A 27,015-nucleotide genomic window follows, 5' to 3' on the forward strand; every position below is an offset into this window, starting at 1 on the left:
CGAGAGAGAGAAAGAAGGCTCAATTCTGTTTGGTCGCCATTGTTCACCTTGGACCTTCCTGCTCTCACCCTGCACAATCCCACCACAGAACAGAGATTGGGGAGGGTGGGGAAACAGGAGCAAAAGGATCTCCGCACCCACCGATGACCACTAACAACCCTAATCCCACTGTGTGTGCTCCGTGACCTGCAGTCTGTCCGACGACGCGTTTCGTAAGCGTGTGTTTAAATAGAAGTATTTTATTTTTATTATACATCCTTTTTCGTGGGATAACCTGTGGCTAAATACCGTTTTATTTTCTGTTTAGTTTGTTTCGTGGTTTGGAGATTTCTATGCAAATGGAAATAAGACCTTTGTACATTTTTCCCCTTGTCGTGTCCGCCTGTGGCCCTCCGCAGAAGACTGTGGTGGGCGCTTGATCAGGAGAGTAGTGAATGTTGGCGTAAGGATGCTCTATGTTTTTTTTTATGTATTAAGGTGTATCTTCCACCGACGCACAAAGGAGGCAGACATTTTGTTGTTGAAACGAACACCAACCAGACTATGTAGGCACAATACACTGGTTTTCGCCTCCCAAAATGGCTGCCTCTGCTACACGTAGATGGCAGGTGTACGTTTATAGAAGTCTGTGATTGGGTCACTGTTGAACATTCCAGTATACAAATCAGTTTTTTTCTAGCAGGTACAATTGCTATGAGCCTTTGAATTGCATTTCCGGTAATGTGTGTAACCGGTACAGGGACGACACCTGGAGTCATACCACTAAATACGGAATTATATATTTTAATTTTACTACCGTGATGAGACTGCTGTGCAATTGTGGGTGTAAACACAGGTTAGACCGGTGGTTCTCAAACTCGGTCCTCAGGACCCCACACAGTTCACGTTTTCCAGGTCACCAGGCAGGTACACAGGTGCACTCATTACTCACTGACATATTTTAAAAGATCCACAGGTGGAGCTAATTATTTCACTTGTAATTCTGTGAAGAGACCTGCAAAACATGCACTGTGTGGGGGTCCTAAAGGACTGAGTTTGAGAACCTGAGGGTTAGACCAAAGAAAAACCCCAGAAGACCAGGGGCAGTTCCAGAGTGGGGCTGTAGCACATTTCAAAACTCTAATGGGGAGAAACACCAACTGCCACCAACTGTCATTTCAAACTAACTCCCTGGCACTGGGTGTGGCTCCCCTATTGAATTTTGAACTGTGCTCTATCTCCTCCCCTGGAACTGGCACTGCTAGAGACTACTTGCTGCCTAGGGGTTACCATGAATCTAGGGGGTGATTCATCACAAAATTAAGGGTGACAGAGAGGTTTCTTTGTTGAGCTTAAAGCAAATGGCAGGTGTTGATCTTCTAAGACGTCAACTCCACATGTGAACCCGAGGTTCTGGAAAGTCGGTATTGGTGTGCGGGTGATGATGTTGGAGCTGAATTTTTGCCTAGGGTGCCAGAAAAACCTTGACCTGGCCTTGACTTGTAAGATAAAGTCTTAAAGATCTTACGATATAGAATGTTTTGCTCAAGGTATTCTACAGTTAACACAGGAGGCCCAGTTTGAAGCCAATCAAATGATAGCATTTTACTAAATCTTGCTTACAGACTAGCCTAAAACTAGGACAGTATACCGATCTGAACAGGAGAGCTTACAATCTAGTGGGCGGTTGAGAAACAAGGCCAGCGGGTACCAATGAGTTAATGAGTGACCAAAAAAGTTTGAAGTTGCTGAGTAATTTTTTTGTTTCAGCCTTTTGTGTGTTGTGGTGCAATGAGATCCGGCCCGTAGGAGCATTGCAATCTGCCATTGATTATATGTAACAGCCGTCATGATCTGGTCTTACAGTTGGAGGTGTTTATTGAACAGGATAGACAGTCACAGCTATACGTGGAGGCCCATCTTGCATTGGAGGCTCAGCGCAGGTAGGAGGCTGTAAATCTTTGGGATGTGACTATAAAGGCGTGAGGATGAATAGGCCGGAGAGGCACTAGAGGAGAGTAATGCAAGTGAGCTTGTACATTATAGAACCCGAGGGACTCTTCATTATGTCAAGAGAGTTGCCGCAGAGAGTAGAAATAGTAAGTGACGGACTGCACAGCACCAGGGGTAGACACAGCGGATCAATATTCTCTATTTCACGTGAGCCCAACCCCTGCCCTGGGACTGAGGCCAGCCCGGTGCTGGCGGGTGAGCGGAGGGGTTATAAATGCTTGGAATCTTTGGGATTAATACTGAAAAGAGAACATGGTGACAGGACTTGTCCCTGCACGTGTCTGCACTGGGGAGCCAGAGAGTGAAACGCAGCTGAAATTAACCTGATTTCCGACTTTCATACAAACATTTCAGAGACCGTAGATATAATGTCCAGACGCACAGCTGGTATAACAATAACACATTACGGGACTGGAATCGGAGGTACAGCTGCCTGGCTCTGGCTTCCGCCAGATGGGTGGTAACTTAGCGACCCCCGTTACACACCAGGGTCTGGCTGTTCCCTCATCTCAGTTAACACTTTCCTTCTGCTTGACTTCAAAGATGGAGAATTTTTGTAAAAAACATTTTTTTTTTCCGTTTTCATCTTGGTGTTAGATTTCCAAGCTGCTCTGGATTCAATCTGGTTGCTACAATTTACAAAATCCTAAATTATTATTAACATTGCCAAACTAATCTGCTGGACTTTCCAATCGGGATTTGCGTATGTCGCTCGCTTAGATCACGCAGAGGTGTCTCATGGTTATACAGCTGGGACTTGTGGTTCCACGGAACCTTTGGCATCTGACATCTATTCTGGTTGGTTAAAGCCAGTATGTCAGTGATAAAGGGGAATGCGGCGGGGTTTGTCAGCTTGGCGGCGCAGAGGCACTGACTCATTGGCCGCCTACCTCTTTCTGTGCCTCCGACGTGGTCTGGAATGAAAAGAATCGACATAAAACACCCGTGCGCAAGCCAGACTCTTGCAGCAGCAGCACAAGCAGTATGCTATATAATTACCGTTTAACCCTCCTGTGGCTGTAAGTAGGGAATCACAGGCTTATTTATCAATATCTGCGTTCTATTCCCCGAAAAGACAGACACAAATATTGTGTCACACAAATGTGCCACACAGCGACAACAGCAGATTTCTCCAGTCTTTCTGACAGCTCATTGCTCAGATCTACCAAGCACCGGAACGTGAAGTATTGCATGGATGGTCCCTCCGCAGCGAACGCCCTCTGAAGATGGTGGTAGCCTGTTGTAGCCTATTAGCTTGCAGGGGGTCAGTCCCAGTGATGGCCGTCGCTACACAGGCGCAAGAGTCATGCCACAGGAATGAATACATCGCAGCCCTTGGTGTTGCGGTACTACAAGTCCCAGCAAGCTGGGAGCATGCCCTGCACAGAACAGAACACTGGAATTTAAAACCAGCCCCCTGAATTCTTAAGTTACATTTACAGATGGAAAACAAATTAGGAAGTTTTCCCAAAGCCCGGGACCTGGGGAGCAGCCAACTTACTGCTTTGTACTGAAAGCTGAATGTTGGATAGTGGACGATGTGAAAGTGATTGTGGCCAGTGTAAGGTAGCAGTTAGAGATAAATGCAGGAACGTAGGAGAACAAACCCCGTATGGTATTACAGAATATCAGTACCAGAATTTGCTTGTTTTCTTCTTTCAGCATATTGGGGCCATTCAATATCGACACAAATAAGGGAGCCATATTTCCTTGCCAACCCTTTGTAAATAGTGAGCAGTTTTACCCCGTAACCCCTTAGCAAGTACCAAGATACTTATGACGTAAATGGAGCCCAAATGTCAGAAATTAAACGAATGCACAAAAAGTTGATTTTATTTGATGCATAATTACATTTAGTTTATTATCCGGAAAACTACAGCAATGATGAATTAGATTTTTTACAGGACAAGAATGGAATTGGAAAAAGCCTGCACAGTAGTTATTGATTATATAGCCCTTTGTAGGATAACCATGCACTTGTTGTATAACATAGTGATTATAGTAAAGCCTGAGCCTCCAATGCATTACAAAGCCATACTACGGATTACTCAAAATAGATGTAATGGCATCCTTAGCGCCATCATAACCACGCTGTAGACCCTGGGCAAAGCAATTCTCCTGGGTCCCCTACACTCTTATTCATGGGAATGAAGAAAATGATAACATGGTGCTGTGCTTCCATATATTACACGGTTCTCAGTGTTCTGATTGCTGGATAGCTCCAGCCAATCATGAATCAGAATGCAGCCAGCCTGCTGCCAGACAGTGAGTGGCCTATCAGTGTACAGAATACTGCCCGGCTGCGCTGATTGTTTGACCACCACCCACACCTGCCCCCAGAATTGTGGGCCCCTGGGTATCTTGCCCAATGTGCCTATAAGTTAAAATGGCCCTGACCAGCACCCTTATGGCTAAGAGGCGTATTTGCCTTACTCCCTATGAATTTATGTTCTTTACTAGGAACAGATGAGACCGTGTAGTATCTGTACACCCCACCTCAGTGCATCAGGAGAAGGCTCACACACACACAAGCAGCACAGAGTATAACAGGACACCAGCGCGGTGCATCCTCCGTACTGACAGACGCTTGCAGCCAAACAAAGATTTGTCCATTGTTTATTCTGGAGTCAATCACCCACTTCTATCGCTTTGTATTATAACTTTATTTTGCCAAGGGCCAGAAGAAATGCGTGTTATCACTGCTTCTGTTACAGTGCTGGGAAGGAGCGTGTGGAGTTTTGTGCTGTGTTTGTTATGTTGTTGTTTAAACGGCTGCACCCTACTATCAAAGGAAAGCAGTTCCCTTTATGTATCCCCCTCAAAATCATCTCAGATGCTTCAGGCTAGGAGAACGGTATCCTCCTCCTGCCCGCTGTATTTTATTATCTATAGTCTGGTCTGTGGTAAAAATAGGTGTTTAATATATTGTTTATAAAACTATTAGGAGGGGAGGAACTACAGCAGGAGCTGCACTCGGCTTAGTTTCTAGGAACCGGAGACATAACTGAAGCACTGCCTAATATTCCTAAATATTTCCTTATCTGCATTAGGCCAGACTAATATACATGAGGGCGGTCTGATATGCATGAGTCTTGATCAATATTTATGAGATCTGTCTAATATTCATGAGGTTTGTCTAATATGCATGAGGCCAGCCTAATATACATGAGGTCTGCCTTACATGCAAGAGGCCTAACTCATTAATGAAGTCTGCCTGATATGCATAAGGGCTGACTAGTATTCATGAGGTCTGTCTGATATGCAAGAGGCCTGACTAGTATTCATGAGGTCTGCTTTATATGCATGTGCCTGCCTAATATTCATGAGGTACTGGCTACTCGTTTAGCCCACATCTCTGATGCCTCCCACTCCGTAACGGTGACAGCTGCACTTTTATTTTGGGCAGGAATAAAAATTACTCGATTACCTTAATTACAATGACATGTATTTTTGTAAGGGTTACAGCTATGTTTAAAAATATTTTCACATTAAACCATATTGGTCACTCGTATATACCAACGCAGCCTTTAATACATCATCTGGAAGTTAAAAAAAAAAAAAAAAAAGACCAAAAGTGAATACTTTTCCATCGATTGACTAAGGTGATTATATTTTGTTTGTATGGAAGTTCTGACTCGTATTATGTATCTTGTCACGTGTGGTAGGAACAGTTTCAAATATTACAAATCCCTGGTCCCCCCCCCCCCAACATTGTATTTGTCCTAAATACTGCAGCTAATATTTATAGGAAATGCCCAATATCAGGGATTAAGAGCAAGGATTGCTGGATATGGGATCGAGAAATGTAGGTATTTCATGGGATCATCACAGAACTCCAATAGTAAGAACAAATTTAAAGCCACAAACACAAGTGCATAGTTCCAATGAAAAAATACAGATATTTTTGTAGAGATTGCAAGCTCACAACATTTATCTTAACTGTGCCTTTCAAACCAATGGACTATACACTTATCCTTAGCTATAGCTGTATCAGCATCAGCCTCCTATGCTACCCAAAGCTTCAAATCAGGCGCAGTTCACTTCTAAAGGATATGCTATTAACTCTGCTACCTAAAGGACTCATAGCAACTAAGAATAATCAACAAGAAAATATTTGTACATGAAATAATTTATTTTTAAACTTTTTATTTTAGAATGCTTTGGAGAGTAAAGCTTTATTGAGAAAACACCTACTATGTACTCATTGTTCTCCATTCTATATTATCACCAGTATTGTAGAGGGAAAGTTATATACAATAAACTGCCCATTCCAATTTAACTGGATAACAATGCCAAAGTCCCCCAATTATTTGACCACGTATGGTATGTTTTTTTACTTACCAAGATCAGTTTGTCAAATATGCCAATCTCTGGGACTTTAAAATACAGATGACACTCGCGGACTTAAGTAGAAGTAATGCAGTCTAAGCATCTACGTTTCAGTTTATTCCAAAACCTTCTTCAGGAATACCTAATGAAGGCTTTTGAATAAACCGAAACGTAGAATTAAACCAATGCATTTCTTCTACTTAAAGTCCCCAAGTGCCATCGGTTATCCAGTTCTAATAATCTCAACTTGGAAGGGGAACCCCAGCATATAAACAAGATGCTGCTACTTCTTTGAGTGACGAGAACACACAAGTCTATAGAGATAAATATTTTCTATCTCGTCCTTTTAAATCCTGCCATCATAGCTGCCGAGAATTGGCTCATAGAGCACAAATAAACCATGATGGATGGAGTTTGGGCAGAATCTACATATTCAAAAACAAATACATTTGAAAATAAGCCACACCCGGTAAGGCTTATGTGCATATGGGGAGTTTTAAATGAAAAGTCAAAATAATGACAAAAAGAAAACACCCAGTACAAAAATAATTTCCACTTAAATCATCCATAGGGCTTTGTTAAAGATTTGTCAAAATAGGATATGGAAAATATTATTATAATTTAAAAAAAAAAAAAAAAAAAACGTATCTTGGTGATGCAGCTTCAAATATTTTTAAAATGAACAATTAAACTGAAAACTATCTAAAAAAATAATCTTTTATTTGCTGACATAATAAAACTGAAATTGTAATCCTACTATATAGAATGCTGCTCAGTTTTGTTTCTTTATTTTTTTTTTTTTTAAAGGTGCGATTTTCTAGCCCAAAAAAGTTATAGGTAAAGCTCTAATAAAGCACTTCCAAAAAACCTCCGCCATGAAGCACACACCTAAATGCACAGTCAATCATATACTTACTCTACAGAACAAAAGAAAGAAAATATTTTGCAAGTGGCCTTGAATACTTGAATCATTTCTAATTATAGTCAATAGTCCTAACGGCTATCTTCATTATACTTAAGTTTACGAATATGGTCGTTGCCTATGGAAAAAGCCATACCTGGGAGGGGAAGGGAGGGAATGGAAAGGCAAAAAAAAAAGAATTACAATTAGTAGGTATTAAGAAAATGCAGATGTCCGTTTTTTTTTAAGCAGATGCTTAAAGAAATACACATCCAACATTCTAACTATTTTCCCTGTGTTTTTTGTTAGTTAGTGTCGGAAATTTACTATTGTGTTTTTATTGATTTTTGTTTGCTCTTTCCCAGCATCCAACGCTCAGACCGTGTTAACTGTGTGTACATATATATTATAAATATATGTATATTAAATATACTAAGTGTTTCTCTTGCTATTTAGTGTTAATTTATTGCAAAGCTACAGGACTTGAGATGAAGGAACCCATTTTGTTTTTTTCTACATCCAAATATAAAACCTGATCATTTAAATAAAACATTTGTGGATGGAAAAAAAAAAGATAACATGAGATATATTTTTTAAATATAAACAAGAGTGAAATATATATTTAAAAATATATTTGTAGACTGCTGTAAATTGTGCATATGCTACAGACGACTCCAGATTTTATATAGGTCTTTAAACAAATCATTATTTGTATTATTGGAACCATTTGGTCTTTTTCTAGTGATACAAAAAAACAGAACGGGCACTTATTTGCTATATTTTACAGTGCCAAAATAAAATTGTATCAATTCATCTAATTTAACGTACAGTACTAAGATACACAGACATACCTAAATTTATAGGCATGTATTTACAGTTGAATTTTACATTCCGAAGGTAACAAATGTGTACATATAAACTTTATAGTTTCTCTGCATATTTTACTTTATCTTTAAGGTTTATCAATGTGTTTTTCACCAAGCAGTTTATACCATTCCAGAACACTTCATTACTTTAGCTGTGCTAACATAAATCAACTTTAATTTGACTAAAATAGAAATGGTCTGTTTCGGCTACATTATTATATGCCACTGACATCGCGTTTGGAGTCGTCTACTTTACACAATGACAGCACAATTAAAAAATATATAGGAGGAGAATTATAAGAACCGCCTGAAAGAGAAGTATATAAATGTGAACCTAGAACTTAACAGCAAATTGCACTGACCATTTAAACAGAACATCTTCCTTCAAGAGTCTCTTGTTGGCTAAACTTTATAAAAAAAATAAAAATAGAAAAAATACTTATTGTTAGAAAGAAATGACAGTGACTGAAATTCCCATGCTTTGCTTTTGCATTCTACTGAAATTGTAAGAAAAAAAGTGACAAAAATAATTGTGCTAATAAAGTTTATTGTATTGAATATAACTATTTTTAGTATGTGTGTTGGTTGTTTTATTGAGTTGGAAGGCATTGCAATTTGGGGTTATTAAAATCCAATATACAAAAAATATATTCAAAAAACAACTACAAATATGCACCCTTAAAGTAATATATATATATATATATATATATATATATATATATATATATATTATTTATATATTTTACAGAACGGAAGGATTATCTCACAAATCTGATTATTTTTTTAGATACATGTATATATATATATATATATATATATATATATACACACACACACACACACACACACACACAGTATATGTTCATCAGCCACAATAAAACTACCCGTTTCAAATTGTGTAGATCGCCCTCGTGCTGCCAAAACCGCTCTGACGCCTCAACACATGCACTACGCACGACCACTAAAGGTGTCCTGTGGCATTTTGGAACCAGGACATTGGCAGCATCCTTTAGGTCCTCTAAGGTAACATAGGAATATAGTAATTAAGTTTGAAAAAAAGACGTTAGTCCAGAGAGTTCAACCTATTTCAGGTACGAGTGAAGGACTAGGTCTTGGATTCCAACATGGATGGATTGAGATCTGGGGCATTTGGAAGTCAAGTTAATACATGAACTCTGTTATGTTCCCCTAACCAATTATTGCGCCATATCCTGCGGCAGTAATTCACAGCATACTGCCGTGGGGGTGGAGCCGGCATCATCTTCCCTTAGGGTGGGCTTCAGAAGTATGTATGTGTATAAAATATAACCTACACACAAATATATACATGTGTGTGCATACTGTATATGTATCTGTTATGTGTTTTTTTATGTTCTATATTAACTATATAATGTTCTATAGTGCACAATATTTATGTGTATGTGTTCGTGCATAGAACGAAACCCTCCCCTGTCCCCCTTACAAACCCTGCGTTTGCCCGAGTTTACCAGCTGTGATTCTTTGGACCACTTTCGTGCATGCCGGTAACACCCTGCAGGACCTGCCACTGTGGAGATGGTCTGACCAAGTTGTCTAGCCATCACAATTTGGTTATCATCATAGTCACTAACATTCTTACAACACAACGACTTCAAGTCCTCACTGTAATTCCCACCTCGTGCAGGGCCAAGGAGGAAATCAGGCACCTTAACCCCTTCACGACATATGACGTATATATACGTCATATGTCGGTTGCGGGGGAATCAAGCCAGCTCACGGAGTGAGCTGGCTTGAAAGAGAGCAGGTAATGGCTGTATATTACAGCCAGGTCCCTGCTCTCACGGCCACGAGCGGCGAGTTCGCCGATCGTGGCCGTTTAACCCTTTAAGCACCGCGGGCAAAGCGCCCGCAGTGCTTAAATAGCTGATCGGAGGGGGGGCGCCCCCCTCCGGCGCCGATCGGGGCCCCCCGCAGCGAGATCGGAGGGTGCCGATCGGTTGCCATGGTAGCCAGGGGTCTAATGTAGACCCCTGTGCTGGCCGTGTATGCATACCTATTACATCCTGCCTCAGGCAGGATGTAATAGGAAGTGCATAAAATCACTACGTTCAGCCATAGAGCTCTATGGCTGAACCTAGTACAGGCGATCGCGCCCCCTAGTGGTCAAGTACACTAGGGGGCCTTGTTGTAAAAGTAAAAAAAAAAAAAAAATAAAGTTTAAAAATAAAAAAAAAATAAAAAAATATTAAAAGTTCAAATCACCCCCCTTTCCCCATTTCCCAAATAAAAATAAATAAAAAATAAAAAAAATAAACATATTTGGTATCGCCGCGTTCCTAAAAGTCCGATCTATTAAAATATAACATTAGTTATCCCGCACGGTTAAAGGCGTAAACGGAAAATAATCCCCAACGCCAAAACTACGTTTTTTGGTCGCATCGCGTACCCAAAAAAAAATAACTAAAAGAGATCAGAAAGTCGCCCATATCCCATAATGGTATTAATTAAAAAGTACACTTCAGCCCGCAAAAAATGAGCCCTCACCCAGGTCCGTAGGTGGAAAAATAAAAAAGTTATAAGCCGCAGAACATGGCGACGCAACGCAAATTAGAAAAACCGTAAAAGTTGCGATTTTTTTTTTTAGTGGTAAAACATAACGAAAACTATATAAGTTTGGTATCACCAGAATCGTAACGACCCATAGAATAAAGATAACCCATCATTTTAAACGAACTATGAACTCCAAAAAAACCGTAACCAGCGCAAAATTGTGCAATGGCGTTTTTTTTTTTTTTTACCCCACATTGAATTATTTCCTGATTCCCCAGAATATTATACGGTATAGTAAATGGTACCATTACAAAGTACAACTTGTCCCGCAAAAAAAAAGCCCTCATGTGTCTATATAGCCGGAAAATTAAAAAAGTTACGCTTATTTGAACGCAAGGAGGAAAAAAAAAAAAAATTACCTTAAAAGGCAATGTCGTGAAGGGGTTAAGTGCTGCAACCCGGGCCTACAAGTTATAACAGAGTATAAAACACTTCTCTGAATCCTGTCTAAAACAACCTTGTTAACCTGTATCCAGGCTACTGGGGTAACCATGGCCACAGATAAGGTGCTATTATTGGTGCGGGAATAAAATAATGAAAAAAGGGATGTGTGTGTGTGTCAGGGCCGTCTTTTCGTATGGGCTTAATGGGCACTTGCCCAGGGGCCCCAGGTGTATAAGGGCCCTATTCTGATAGCTGAGAATCCCCTTTTTCCAGGGATACCAGAATTTTTAAAATCGGCTTTGGGGAACTGGAGATATCCAACTTCAAAGCAGCAGTCCACATCCGACCTGTTAATTGCAATTCCCAGTCATAATTCTCAGGTTCTCTCTGACTTAGAGTTTTTCTGAGAGTATATTCCAAAAGCTGGGACTCTCCCCTTTCTGTGGACACTAGAGGCTTGTCTCTATCATACCGAGAACCAGAGATATCAGCCTTCCAGCAGCCGGTCCCTGCTCCAGCTCCAAACGTCTGGTGTAGTTTTATATTTTTGTCAATGGATTGCTCTGGCTCCTGATCTCTGATCCTCAAGTCCCCAGCACCTCCTGAAAGTTGGGACTCTAGGTTTTTATACTATTGAAGGCTCAGAAATCTATTTCCAGATAATGGCGATATCTGCAGTCAAACAAGCTGCCCTTCCACCGGAAAATGACGAATATTAAGCCCACTCCATTATCCAACCCTCCTCTACCTATAAAACACCCCCTACCTCCCTGGAAGTCATTTACAAGGGACCCTTCATTCAGCTCAGTGCCCCCCTCCACACGTTAGTGTTCTCCCTCCCACCACCTGTGCCGTAAAGGAGTAATTAGCAGAAGTTACTACTCCAGGTCTTACATGTTTAATGGAAGATAGAGCACCCCCTGCCACCCGTGGGACATCAAAGCTGCTGCTGATAGCACCCCCCTCCCCTAGGAGGGGAGAATGGGTAAGGGCCCCAGTGCATTGCTTTGCCCAGGAGCCCACACTGCTGTTAAGACGGCCCTGGTGTGTGTGTGTGTTTAGTGGCTATTTCAGCAATCTGTGCCAGAGCACTTAAACTAGGGAACATGTGACCGCAGGCTAAGGCAACGGGGACGCGAAGCCCAAACATTTCGGGTCGCAATCCAGACTGGGGGGGGGGGGGGGGGGAGCGGGGAGGCCATACACAAAAAATGCACAGCCTGTGCCCGAATTGGCAGTGACACTGAAGCCAAGTGCTATTGATATGTGCGAGTGCTTGCCCAATAGCTATGTAAAGGCCAAAATTAGTGTTTGCATCGTGGGGAGGGATCGGATGTGCGGGTCAGTTTCCAACTGTGCCGGGCAGTTCCATCGCAGCCTACGCACCTTGCAGGACACGAATTCCGGTTACAAAAACCCAGGGCCTAGGCATAGGCAGGCTAGGCAATTGCCTAGGGCAGCAGCCTATGCCTAGGGGCAGCATCATTACGTTCAGCAGTGGCGTATTTAGCATGCCGCAACCCCCGCGCTGGCTTGGAGGAGCCAGGACCGAAGGGGGTCTGCGAGGCGCTCTCCCTGACTTGCCTTCTCTCCTGCTTTGCAGGATAAGAGAGGGCGCTGGGGTCACGGAGCTGCGCTGATTTCGTCTGTCTCCAGTCCCTGCATGTCCTCTCAGGTCTGCTAGAGCTCACAGTGTCACACACTGGATTAAGGGATAGTCTGTAAACTATTTTCCACTTTACAAGTGTATTCAAACACTCTGGATTACACTTAGTGGCAAGTAGTTTGCAGACTGTCCCTTACTTCCAGCATGACTCGTGAGACTTTGTTTACAGGGTGGACTCTCTGGAGCCTAAGCAGCATGGAGCATAACGGGTGTTCCAGAGGGGGTGAGTGTCACACACAGTGTGTTACAGTGTGTGTGTGTATATCCCCTGTTAACTATGCAAAACACAGGTGTCATTTTTTTCATCTGTATAGTTAGATATCTATATATTGATACCTATATTTAATTTTTTATTTCATTTTTTTTTTTATTTCCCTGTTTTGGCACTCAGAAGAGGGGGCGCTACAATTATTTTTGGGGGGAGCAAAATTTATAGTTACGCAACTGAGCTGGGGCTGGGCGACAATCCACTCTTTACATACTTTTCGCCACAGGCCCGCATACATAGCTCGCCGGATCACCACGGCCGCCTCCAGCTGCCCTGTTAATGATGTCAGGCGGAGCTTACTGTTTATCACGTCCGCCCGGCCAGACGCGGCACACCCCCACATGACGCATGCGGTGACGTGGGCAGCAGGCGGCTCAGTGCTCGCCGTCACATCTCACTCTGTCCCACCTTCTCCAGCCACCGCGGTGCGTGCTGGGAGTAGTGGAGGAGGGACAGTGAGCCACGCAGCAGCAAATTCTGTGTTATGGTGGCAGGTGCGACGCGACTGTCATCAGCGCCTGTATATAATATATATATATATATATATATATATATATATATATGAACTGGCACTTCAGGGCTTAGGTAGAGCCAGAGTAACTTGCCCCGGTGCCTGCAGTTAGGAACTTTGCAGCTCCAAATGTATACTTCCAAGAAAAGGGCACTCAGGGACTCCAGATAGGTGAAACAAACGGACTGGTTTGACAACCTATGACTGAGCAATAAATCAGTCCGTTTGTTTCACCTATCTGGAGTCCCTGAGTGCCCTTTTCTTGGAAGTATATATATATATATATATATACACAAGAAGACCTGCACTCTCACCCTCAAAGAAGTAGCCGCTGGGGTGCCGTAAATGTAGCTGAGTTCAGAAGGACCAAGCTATATGTATACAGAGAACTTCCCAAATTGGGAAAAACAGCACTCACCAGAGTAGATGCGAAAACAGGGACCGTCCCTGTTTTCGCATCTACTACTGCTGCTGATATTCTGACTGTACCTTGCTGCCTTGAGAATGGTCCTAAGGGACCGAAACGTCGGTAAGCCTGTACATTATTAAAACTATCGGGACTTTGAACCTTATCAACACTTTGCTTAAGTCTGGTGAGTGCTGTTTTTCCCAATTTGGGAAGTTCTCTGTATGTATTTATTTATATATATAATCTCCTCTCACCACCTGCAGGTGGCACAGGCAGCACACAGGTTATAAAGTTACTCCGACAGGGCAATCTCTTGCAACATTTAAAATTTCATTAATTCGTCATCAGGCATAACACCAAATTAAAAACACTGACCTTATATCCCCATCACCCAGTGCACGTAATCCACACTTCCGACCAGGACTTCCCCACGTCATCAGTATACATCCACCTCTCGCCCCGTCACCATGGAGACGCAAGACGCCTCTCCATGGTGACGGAGCATTACGTAATAGGCATTACGGTATGTAATATGTGTAATGGGCATTACAATGTGTAATATTATCTGTAATGGGCATTACGGTGTGTAACATGTACGGTGGGCATTACGGCATGTGATATTATGTGTAATTGGCATTACAGTGTTTAGTATTATGTGTAATGGGCATTACGGTGTGTGGCTTATGTATAATGGGCATTACAGTTTTGGTATAATGTGTAATGGGCATTATGGTGTGTGGCATAATTTGTAATGAGCATTACGGTGTGTGTCATTATGTATAATGGGTACCACAGTGTTTGGTATAATGTGTAATGGGCATTACGGTGTGTGATTTTATGTGTAATATGCATTATGGTATGTGATACGTTTTCACGGCCCCACTCACCATTTCCACGTGAGGTGGAAATGGTGAGTGCGGGGGGGTCAGTTGAATATTTGGTGGTGGTATCATCTGCTAGGGGGCGCCAACAAAAATCTTGCCTAGGGCATCAAATTGGATAAGGCCGGCTCTGCACGGGACGGCCAACTCAGCAGGAACGGTGTTTCTGATCTAGAATGTGACATTTTGGGGTTTTGTGACCTCTGTCTTACCTCCCCATGAGAGAAATGATTCAAGAGGAGGACATGCCAGATGATCAGCTTTCCTTTCAAAGCAAAGATATTTGTTATTCACCCAGAACCCAGTAATATGCTGTTACTTAGAGATGATAAATAATGCATCTGACAAAATGTTTTTTTAATCACAGCACGTCAGGGGGTTTAAGCCCCCGAGGACGGCGGCCACAGCTAGGTCTTGTTTTGTAGTGCGCTACCAACGTATTAATCGTTTAACTGGTTATATAAATCTATGCCTTCCTCCGTTTGTCACCCAGGGGAGGTGCCGCTTATTATGCCAGCTCAGACAACAGCAACTACCAGCTTCCCTGGCACATAGCAGGGTGCAGATGTGCCCACATACTAATATCTCCATCTGGTGCACCGCAGACTTTGAGGCCAGTCTTTGGTGTATCTTATTCACACTAATGTGATATTAGTGCAACGCACGGGCTCCCTGACAACTGGCTCTGGTGTTCAGCCATTAATCTCAGTAAAAATACAAAAGACTGTTCTGATACCATTAAAACGATCCAATGCATTATTATTATTATGCAAAAATCCTCTGCTTAGGCAACTGTGTGTGTGACTAATATGCAAATACGACGCACCTTTCAGGAAAAGTAAGGAGACACGCTACTCGCAGTGGAGCATCAGAGTCCAATACTCTAGCCACAAAAGTCCCCTATTAGCAAGGGCCTGATACCTGCAACTCTGCACTGAGCCCCCCGAAGAACAAAATCAGAGGCCCTACATTAAGGTTCAACAACGTATGGCTCCACCAGAGGTATTACAGAACATCCATATAAACACACTGTAAAGGCTAAAACTTTGCACCCCATATTGATTACCGCAACCCTAGAGAATTCAAATGTTCTCTTTAAGATCAGAAATATTAAGTGAAATGGTTTTAAATAATACACTTCTAAATGAAATATTACAATAAATCAGCCAATCAATTACTCCGGTCTCAAGAACAGCATCGTTGTTGGCCATCAACTATCACGTGTTTTGGAGAGTTAATAAAGATAACCGGAACTTGCAGTACTTCGTAAATACTCGGCTCATCTCTTCTTCTTGGGGTGCAGTGTTCCACCTGGGGTCTTTCTCTCTCAGCAAGTAAGTTACGGACCACTGCCAAAAACACTGACCTGCTAGAGAAGGGATTCTGCTCAGCACCCTGGTCCAATCTTGGAATGCACTTGACGTTGCATTCGAGAAATTCACACATAATGGCTACGAAGTATTGGGTCCAACTACAAAAGGTTAAAAAGTTTGCTTTTAATCCCCCCCCCCCATGAAGCTGTAATTATAATAAAACAGACAAAGGCATCAATAACTTCTTATTGCATTTATTTCTATATAATATATAATATTCATTTGTTTAAACTTAACAATTTGCAACTTCATAAACATCCAGCTTGATATTCAGATTAATAAAACAGTGATAAAGCAAAGCCATTTACTGCCTCAAAATCCTCAAGTTTGGTTCAGCCAGAATTAAATTTTTATTTTTTTATACATTTTTTATAAATGCACATTTTGATTTTTTTTTTCCAGATTTTTTTTTTCTTTGTACATTTTTTTTATCTTTAATAAGAGGTTTAATGGAAACGAAAGAAAAAAAAAAAGTCAACAAAACAAATAACAACCCTGAAAAGTGCAAACAGTTGCAGTATATATTCAATATCCTGCCAGGTACGGGGAAGGGGTGGGGGGGCTCTTCTGTCTCAGGAGAACGAACGTAGAGGCATACAAGTATCTAGTTGTCACGGCAATGAAATGTTGTGTTTGATGTTCTTGAATGATCCAAGACCAGTAGGTACCGCATCATGTACATTAATAGAATACCTGCCTTGTCAATTTAGAATGGGACAACAATGATTTTAACGGCATATTAAGATTAATGAAGGGTGTGCATTTCCACGGCTATTTGTGGGTGCCTCAGCTGAAGATGATACAAGCTTTTCAGGGCAATCTACCTCCGCAGTGTAGAGACTACACCTTAACAGAGTTTACAATTGCCGTGGCACAATCTAGGTTACAGATATGACCCAATATTAGTCATAGACTGAATTCTGTTTTCTATACGGCGTGTAATATGGGTGGGGGATTAAAATAGGTCAAATTCCAAAAAGAATCACTCAAACACACGAGCAATGAATACACAATTATCGGTTATCCTGCGTCATGCATCAAGAACTGAATCCACACATAGTTTAAAACTTAAGACTCGTTGCTGTTTACTGGGCTGCATGAGGGATGGTGAAAGCGGTTGGGAAACGGAAGGGACGAAAAACTGAGGTGTACAATCTGGCTTAAGATGGCTGCTTTCTCTCTAGAAACAGAAAAAAAAAATCACTTACAAAAATAACGCTTACTCTCCCGTCCGCCGCTCACTGGTTTTTTTTTTCTATTGTATTCCGATTTCTATAGTCCCCCATTTCTTTCGGCGCCAAAGGCTCCTAAAACTGCTGGTAGTGTTCACTGGGTTCCAACATGGGCTCCGCCGTGTCTGCTTGCGCGCACTAAAGCCAGTGCAAAGTGCAATTATGCAATTCAAAGATTGCCTCCTTTCCAAAAAACAAAACAAAACTGGGCAGAAGAGGCATAGCGTGGGTTCTTACACTTAGTCCTAGATCTTTAATAAAAAGCTGAAAAATGTCTGTTAGTAAAGTACTCCCACCCTGTCCTCGGGGGAAGAGAGGGAAGCTCCACGCCAAACTAGAACGGGAAATGGGGGGGTTGGGAAGAGCAGGCTCATGACGGGATGCACTGCACTCGGTCGGGGCCGTCCTCGTCATCATCGGAGCTGTCCGAGGTACTGGGAGAGTCGTCCGATTCTGCTTCAGCCGTGCCCAGGCCAAGATCTCTTCTCCTCTGCCGACGGGAAGGGGCAAATGGTCAAACAAAAAGGGGCAAAAAAAAAAAAAAATCACACACATACATTTAGATAATGGGTACTTGTTTCCTAGCACGGCACCCGTCGTGGGTGATTGCATACCTTATGTTAAGGTAACGTAAGGTATGCGATGGACGCGATATTTGGCTATTTTTAGCCTTTATTGCCGGCACTGAGAAAATCGCGTTGATCGCGTCCATCGCATGCCATTATAATGGCACACGATGCGACCAACGCGATATTACATAGGGATCAATGTTAAATGGGCCAATGACCCCAATTTTTGATTGCATAGGCACCCTAATGGGTAATTTGTATGTTAAATGCCCCCCATTGTTAACGGCAACCCACGATTAACGACAACCGGCGGTACGCGTCCTACGACCTTTTCATACCCCACTATTGACTTTGGCGGCGTGGAGATGATTTTATATAGTGTGGCGAGCGCAGAGAGCCCGAAGTGTAGCGAGCCCCGCGTAATACCTGTGAAGTAATGCGCATCCCCTTGCGGGGCTCGCTGAGCTCGCCATGCTTTGGGCTCGCTACGCTTCGGGCTCGGTGGCTCGCCACACTATATAAAATCAACTCCACGCCGACCTGGATAGTGGGGGTATGAAAAGGTGGGAGGACGCGTACCGCCGCCCCTCGCGGGCTCGCTGAGCTTGCCACGCTTCGGGTTGGCGTTCATCGTGGGGTGGCGTTAACAATGGGGGGGGGGGGTCATTTCACCCATGAGGGTGGGTATACAATGAAAATTGGGGTCTGGGGGGCATTTTACATTGGGGCCAATGTAAAATCGGGTCTCAGGGACCATTTTACACGGATTCCAATGTAAAAAAATTGCACCAATCACATCGCATGCGATTTGGTTGCATGCGATGGGACACAATTTTTTGGGTCCCGATAGATGCATTTAAAATCGCTGGCGCCGTGCTAGGAAACAAGTACCAGATAAATAAATTAAATGAACATCTCAAGAAAACAAATCTATTCTGGAATCCCACATCACAGATGATGATATATGTATATATCATTTGTATAGATCATTTAAAATCCTTCCCTCAACATACACATGGTAATGATCAATAAATCGTGGTAGAGAATGACTGAGGCCGGCCAGCAGAGGTCCCCTCTACCTGTAATCACTAGGCTCCTAATAAACAATGCTCTCCCTTAACCCCATTATGGATCGGATGGTGGCAAAATCCTTCCCAATATCAGACACTGTACTATGTTATCAACCTCGTGCTCCTCAACTGAGTGGTTACACGACATTACATTTCTAATCAGGAAGTGTGGTGTTTATAGGGCGGAGGTGGGGGGATACCAAATATAAACTACAAATATGATCACCCTTTAATATTGGAAATAACCGCAAAAAAATAAATCGGCAGCAATCCTGGGTTACGGTTGTAATTCGGGAAAGGTTTCCAATAACATTAGTCAAGAAAAACCTACATACAAGGATTGCCAGTAAATGTCAAGCTTGGATGACGTACGTACAGTCCATGTACTGTATATGGGAAGATAATAGTCCTTTGGCAACTGTGTAAACATGAAGAGACTGTACACAATGGCCACCTCACACCTGCTGCGCTGAGCGGCTAAACTGGCACTTTGCAGCCGTATAATCAGCCCCCGTCGGCTCGGCACGACACAATGGCAGTGATGAGATGCACAAGCTGCATGTGATTAGCCGGTCGCTGTACCTGCTGGGGTGGATGTTGGCATAGAAATGTGACGCGGATAATGGTCTGTGTAACAGCCGGCTACAGGAACAGATTCGGAGCATCTATAATTTACATTGTATCCTTATCGCAGCGCTTCCATCTTTAAAAAGGATCCTCATTTGTTGGCGTGGGCATCGCCTCCACTCAAATTTTACAAAGCCCACTGGCGTTTCCCATTTCCAGAAACTGAGGCAAAGCGATTTTTTTTTTCTTGAACACAGCAAATAAAACTTTACGGTTCCTGCTGCGGCATAATTCACCATTCCAAAAAGGTCACCATCGGAATCGAATGGTTGGTCTTAGCTAAATAAGTTTGTTTTATGGTTTATGCAAATATCCCCCATTTCAATGTAAACGCTAACAATGTGCAGGAACAATACTGCAGTCCCACAATGGGGCCACTTTTTTTTTTTTTTAACAGGAAACTCATTGCATTAAATGACAGGACAAGTATGAGGGAGCTTAGAGCCCCCTCATACTTGCAGGTAGGACATTTTAACGTGCGCGGTTTAAGCCACTGTCTAGCGATCATCAGAGAAAGCAGGAGACTCTCCTTTTTGAAGTAAGAGTACCCCAACATGTGTACAGGCCAGTATGGGGGTAAGGTGCCTCCATCAACTATGGAAAACATTATTCTCCTGTGCTTAGTAACCGTGGTCACCAGACAATGCTACAAATGCGGGTGCCCCATGGGTGGATTCCTGGCATTTGCCGACTGTACATTGCACTAGGATCTGGCTCTGTATAGAATGTGTCCATTGTGGGGTGAGTTTTGGGGTGTGGGGTCTCCTGAATTGCTCCGACTGGGCTAATTCAAGGCACCATAATGTAACACTTATTGCAGCAATTTAACGCTATGTTTGTGATCTATGTAACATTTGTCACAAACACACACACACACACCAGCTGCTCTGACTTACCCAAAGTGATAAAGTTTAAAGTGAAGTGATAAAGTTTTTGGTTTTTATCACTAGCCAATCAGCTCCTAACTGTGAACTTACAGGCTTGGTTTGAAAAATGACAAGGAGCTGATTGGCCGGTGATAAAAACCAGAGACTTTATTACTTCATCGAGCTTAATAAATCTACCCCTGTGTCTCACTAGTATGGTGCCTAGGTGCCCACAGACACATCAATTATCGAATGCGTTTTGTACTTTTTAAGCACAAATTGCATCTTATGTACAATTATTGGATGGTGTTTATGTTACTGGGAGTCCGATATTGTATGTCTAAAAAAGTACGTGCTGCACGTACTTTTTAGACTACATCTGAAATTTAACATTACAAACATGGGTTCATCACATGCATCCAAGTGCACATCTCATAGCAAGCTGGAAGAAAAATTGTATAGAACCATTGTACAGTCAAAAACGCATAGCACAGTACAATTGTAGCGTCTGTGGGCACCTTTACCGTTGTCTGTTTGGGATGATGTGGGCGTGTCCTGTGCACTTGTTGTGAACCCCTAGGATGTTATGGACTTACCTGAACATGGCAGGTTAGCCAGTAATTTTGGCTATTATGCGAAAAAAACTATTTGACGGCAAGATTCATTGCTAAACTGATTAGAGAGTTTAGAATTAGTAATGTTTGAATAGTGCAGCTTCATTCTCTCTCATTGTGTGCGGCAGTTATGAGGGATCACCAGAAGGAAGGGTATTCCTTATGTAATGGAAACCAAGGTGTCAGAAGCCAATTGAAATGCTTCAGCCTTACATATAATGCTTTAATCCCTTCTCCTCATTATCAGCGTCTAAGCTCCGAGCCAGCATCACCTCCAAATGCTATCTAGTTGGTGCAGGGTGGTGAGCCGCAGAGCTGGGGGTGGACGGAGTGGATCTGTTACTTAAATATAATAATTTTATACATAAACAAAAAAAAATAGTGCAAAGTAAATTTAAAATGCAAATGTTGTGCACTTACGTATTTATGTAGAATGACAAAGCAACGGCCACTGATGTGGTGTAAAATGCTTAGGTGTGAGCTGGACCTTTCCCAGGAAAACCTAATGCCTAAGGGAGTTATTCTGGTTCACTCCTTCTGGCAAATTCCTTCTTAGATGGACAAAACCATGTGCACTGCAGGTGGGGCAGATGTAACTTGTACAGAGAGAATTAGATTTGGGTGGGGTTTTACTTCAAAGTGAGATCTATATTGCAGTGTAAAAATAAAGCAGCCAGTATTTACCCTGCACAGAAACAAAATAACTCACCCAAATCTAATTCTCTCTGCACGTTACATCTGCCCCCCTGCAGTGCATCTAAGAAGGAATTTGCCAGAAGGAGTGAACCAGAATAATCCCCTAAAACAGTGACTTCCAATCTCAGTCCCCAAGTACCCCAAGAGTGCAAGTTTTCCAGGCCTCCGCCAAGAATCACAAGTGAAAAAATTAGCTCCACCTGTGGACCTGTTACAAATGTGTCAGTGAGTAATTAATGCACCTGTGCAGCTGCTGAGTAACCTGGGAAACACGTCAGTGAGTAATGAGTGCACCTGTTGGTTGACTTCGGAAACAGGCCAGTAAGTAATTAGTACACCTGTGCACTTGCCAGATGACCTGGAAATTTGAACTTTTGGGTACTTGAGTTAAGCTGGGTACACGCACAAAGATTTATCTGTCCAATCTGTCTGGTGGGAACACAAATCTGGAAATGTACGGGCGTAAATGACAATCGATCCATTGCTCCCAAACACTGGAAAATGGATAAAAATGATTATTCGGTTTAATTTGATAAATCAAACGACTATCCAATTTATCCAAATTACTATTGTTTGTTTTCCAGCATTCAGGTGCAAATGGGTGTCTCATATGCTCCCATACATTGCCAGATTTTTGTTCCCACCAGGTAGATTGGACAAATAAATCTGTAGGTGTGTCTACAGCATTACCTTTTGTACCTCACTTAAAAAATAAATAAAACCCAGACAATTAGGATATAAAATAAATTGTAACTAATTGTGCAGAGCCCAAATACACCAGATGATCCTCTGGTTAATCTGTAACTATCTGAACACTCCCACGGAAACAGAACGGTCTGCATTATCTCCTATATATTTGTATATAGGAGAGAGCTTTCAGCTTAAGCACCGTCACCCAAACAAAAGAAAAATATAATTACTTTCCCAATTCGTCAAGGACAACAACAGTTTTAAATAATGGAAGTGAAGCTCGTCAAATTAAGGCTTGTTTGGCATATCCCTGTCACCTTGGCAGCCAATTAGGAGCAGTGTGCGAGTGGCTGCGTCGGCTCTTTAATTATCCACAAATAAGGGGGAAAGTATTGGTGTTTTCACAAGCGAGACAGCCCACACACTGCAATTAGGCAGCGAGGAGAGCGCAGGAGGCTTGTTAATGTAATGGCTGGGTTTGATCCTGCGCTTGTGGAAAGAAGTTACCAGTGAGGGCCGGGCCGGCAGCCACTTCACCTGGGCTCCTGCGCTGCAGAATTGAACGACAAGTGCTCTTGTGAACTAAAGTACTTGCTGCCGTCTACCCAGGAACACCCGATGATACCAAGCTGCTTGTAGTGTGCTCCGTCCCTAGGCTTCGAGATCAGTGGCTCTCCCCATGACACACTGACAGGATCACCAGGCTCAGAACAGATCGACCCCTGCAGTACTCACCCTGTGGCGCCCTCTCTGGCGGAGGTGGTGCATAAGGAACCAGAGCATGTGATTGTCGAATAAGTCTGCGTGGTGGAGGCTGTCCTCGTCTCGCTCGCGTTTGTTTTTCTTGATCACCTGGAACAGAGCAGACACAGAGCCGTCAGGCAGCGTATACGGTCAGATAGGCAGGCAGCTGTATTCGTCTGGGACAAGGAGCGGCTGCCAATCTAACCTTTTACAGAAGGTATGGGGAAGCCCTTCAGCCATTGGTTAAATAAACTACACATCCCAGCATGCCCGGTTACAATTCTTCTATTTGGCCATGCTAAAACTGTTGCAGGGCATGCTGGGATGTGTAGTTCAACAGCAGCAGGTGGAGGGCCAAAGGTTCCCTATCCGTAAAAATGTTGTTTCACTAGGGCGCCTTGTGTGAAACCCTCGGGCCATGCTCCAATCCTCTCTGTGGCACATCAGTACCATCCACAGAACATGCTCAGATACGTAAAAGACACTGGAAAGAATTTAAGCCACTTACATTTGCAAATAGATAACAAATTGAAATCTGGCTTTTACACCGGAGCTTCATTACCCCCAAGATCATGGTACTATGGGGAGGATTCAGAACCCCGCACCACTTTGAATGCAGCTTTATTTAGTGATTTTGTGCACAGCACGTTGAGTTGTGGGCTACTTACGGGTCTTGGTTAACGTAAGCACTATGCCGAGTACAGGCATGTCAGCGCTATAGGGGAGTCTGACTGGTAACATCTGGCGTGTCGCAATGTGTTGCATGCGTGTAGAGTTTCTCACGGTCCTGGAGCAGCATTACCTGCGACTAAGACTTACGCCCTGTGCGTCCATGGTCTACATTTGCTATTACTTCTTCATTCGGGCCTAGAGTTAGACCGCTAGAACCAGACCAGTCACTATACAAACCTTCTCTACATGTCACAACACACATTTGGCCTCTCATCCCCGCAGGGAGCTAAGTGGTTACTATCACTCCTGTTCTGCCACCCGCTTGGGCACCAGATCCATCTCCTGGGAGCTCTGATGATAACACCATATGGATGGGGATGAGCTCACCGCAGCGCTGACTAATTCCAGGCCCACACATACAGCGGACGCTCTTGGGGAATAGGTTAACCCCCAGCGTGCTGCGGTTTGCAATGGGGCAGTTTTGCGTGCAGAAGCGGAGTTACCCTTCGCCCCGCCCGGTCACTGACCTCTTTCAGGCCGTCCAGCTCAGTCGGGTCCTTGGCTGTGGGGAGCCATATTTTGACATCGTAGTCTAGACCGCTGGTTGCAAGGACGGGCAGGTGGGGGTGTGGTTCTAAGCAGTTCACCTGTGAAGACACCAGAAGGTTACCACAGTCTAACACTACAAGACATCGGTAACAACAATTACTACAATGTACCCAATTTATCAAACGCATAAACAGAGGTTGTAAACGTTCTAGAACGATTATTATTTGCCCCATTATCATAGCTCTATCGGGGGTCAATTTATCGAGGACAAAAATGCTGCAAACTGAAAAATGCTGAGGTACAAAATAGTCAAACAGTGTTTCTGCATCCTAGCGGAGCACCATATAAAGGTCCTAAGTTACCACTAGGAGAGGGATAGCCCCAAAGTTTTCATACCCAAACCGCACCCTTTGTATCTTTGCTGGTTGTAGGATAGAACCTGGGTCATTCATTGGCTTCTCCCCCTTCTAGAATCTCCAGTCTGAGTGATCATTGCTCTAGTATTATTATGTAAGATTTCCCAGCGCTGTCTGAATGATGAAGCTCAGACGGTTCACAGTAAAAAAAAAATATATTTAATAACTATACTAAAGATAAATGTCAAAATCAATAAAATAACTGAGAATAATGTATAACACAATATATATAAAAATCAGATTAAAGGGTGGGCGTCACATCTGTGACATCAGGGGGTATATATTCCGAAATTGCATGGGATATATTTCATATTACCAAATCAGCTGATGGTTTGCTGGATGTTTGGGGGTAGAATTAAAGTCTCTCTGGTTATAAATGATCCAATGAATATATGCGCTATAATTTCAAGAGCTCAAGAGATCCTGATGGCGACCACAGAGATCTGGTGTGCTTTTAGGGATCTGGCTGGGGAATGGGTCCCAGTATAAGCTCAATGTGCTTCCCCCAACACTCGCTCCTAAGGCCGGAAGCGGATTTATCTGGGGAAAACGCATCAGATTATCATACTGGGACTCATTCATATACCAACAATCCACTTCATCTTCTCCTGAACATCTGGAGCACCACCAGAGACTGGTAATATTCTGGGATATCCAGCCAGATTCCTAAGAGCACACCAGAGGCCCTGTGGTCGCCATCAGGATATCTTGGTCTCTTGAAATTCATTGGATCATTTATAACCAGAGGGACTTTAATTCTAACCCCAAACATCCAGCAAAGCATCAGCTGATTGCTGCAAGATTTGGTAATATGAAATATATCCCATTTAATTTCGGCATATTCCGTGATACTTGAATTTTAAATTCTGCCACCTGATGTCACAGATGTGACACCCATCCTTTGATCGGATTTGTATATATATTGTGTTATACATTATTCTCAGTTATTTTATGGATATTTACATTTATCTTTAGTATAGTTAATAAATATATTTTTTTATCGTGAACCTTCTGAGCATTATCATTCAGTCAGCGCTGGCAAATCTTATATAGAACTCTTTGTAATTTAGGGGAGTGACTACCCCTTGCCAGCTGCTGATCATAGTGTACCACACATTTACTGTATTGCTCTAGTATTATTGGGCCAAAATCTCATTTCATAGGCGCCAATAAGTTATTATTATCCATGCAAAAATTCATAAGACTCCCACAGCCTTTATACCCCCTTCTTCCCTTCTGGGATGTTCCTCTATCCTAGAACAGAAAGGGTCACCACAATCTCCAATCTCAAAGGACACTTGGGGCAGTATTCAATGTGAATAATCGCAATGTGCAGCGAATCCTGTTTAGGATTCTTTGCACAGTCGCCGTGTTCCGGAGGGCTGGAGCCTTCGCTGACAGCCCTCCCTGTCACCGTATTTAATGGCGCAGGGGCTCGCTGCCCCGATGGCAAATTTTAACCCCTGCGGTAAACACCGCAGGGAGCCGGGGGATGGCGCCAGGCAGGGAGATGGAAGCCTCCCTGCCTGTGCCGGACACTGTGGGGCAGAAGCAGGGCTCCTGGGGACACAGGCAGCAGAGGCTGCCCCCCAGGAGAGCTGGCAGGGGACTGCAGTAGGGAGCTGCCGCACTGCTCCCGCTCGTGCTTATGTAATGAGCGGGACCAGTGTGAAGTGAATATATGAATATTTATTGCGCGGCTCCGGCCCCCTGCTGGCTGTTATGTGTAAAAAATAATAATAAAAAAAAAAATTTAAATATATGAAAAAAAAATAGCATGCCCCTTCACAGAAAAAAAAAATACAGATTTTTTTAAACCAAATAATAAAAAAACCCTTTATTTTAAAAGATCACAGTTCAGTTCACCATAAAAAGATGGCGATTGATACAATGACACACGGCGAAAATCACTTAGAAAGCAATTCGCCATCTGATCATTGAACACACTCACGGCGAATCACTTTGAAAAACCACAGCGAATTACGGCGACTATCACACGGCGAATTGTCCGTCATTCCGTCGGCGAATAGTGCATGTTGAATAGGGCGAATCAGTGTTTCAGTAAAAAGATTCCTTAGAGCATGAAGATAGCACACATTCA

At 42.9% G+C, this 27,015-nt stretch overlaps 1 protein-coding gene across 2 annotated transcripts in view; it reads right to left on the minus strand.

The window, feature by feature from the left end:
• Window positions 1-16,347: 16,347 nt before the first annotated feature.
• The window catches only part of DCAF8 (DDB1 and CUL4 associated factor 8), a 31,189-nt gene continuing 20,521 nt past the window's right edge, over window positions 16,348-27,015 (minus strand). For both annotated transcript variants that reach the window (XM_083166490.1, XM_083166489.1), the window contains exons 12-14: window positions 24,477-24,596; window positions 23,269-23,385; window positions 16,348-17,891 (exon numbers count right to left, since the gene is read on the minus strand). In XM_083166490.1, coding sequence (XP_083022616.1) covers window positions 17,772-17,891; window positions 23,269-23,385; window positions 24,477-24,596 — 357 coding nt within the window. In that variant the 3' untranslated portion in view covers window positions 16,348-17,771. The remainder of the gene's footprint in view (window positions 17,892-23,268; window positions 23,386-24,476; window positions 24,597-27,015) is intronic.

The sequence above is a fragment of the Crinia signifera genome, chromosome 12, assembly GCF_055691185.1.
Source record: "Crinia signifera chromosome 12, ASM5569118v1, whole genome shotgun sequence".
NCBI classification, from domain to species: Eukaryota; Metazoa; Chordata; class Amphibia; order Anura; family Myobatrachidae; genus Crinia; species Crinia signifera.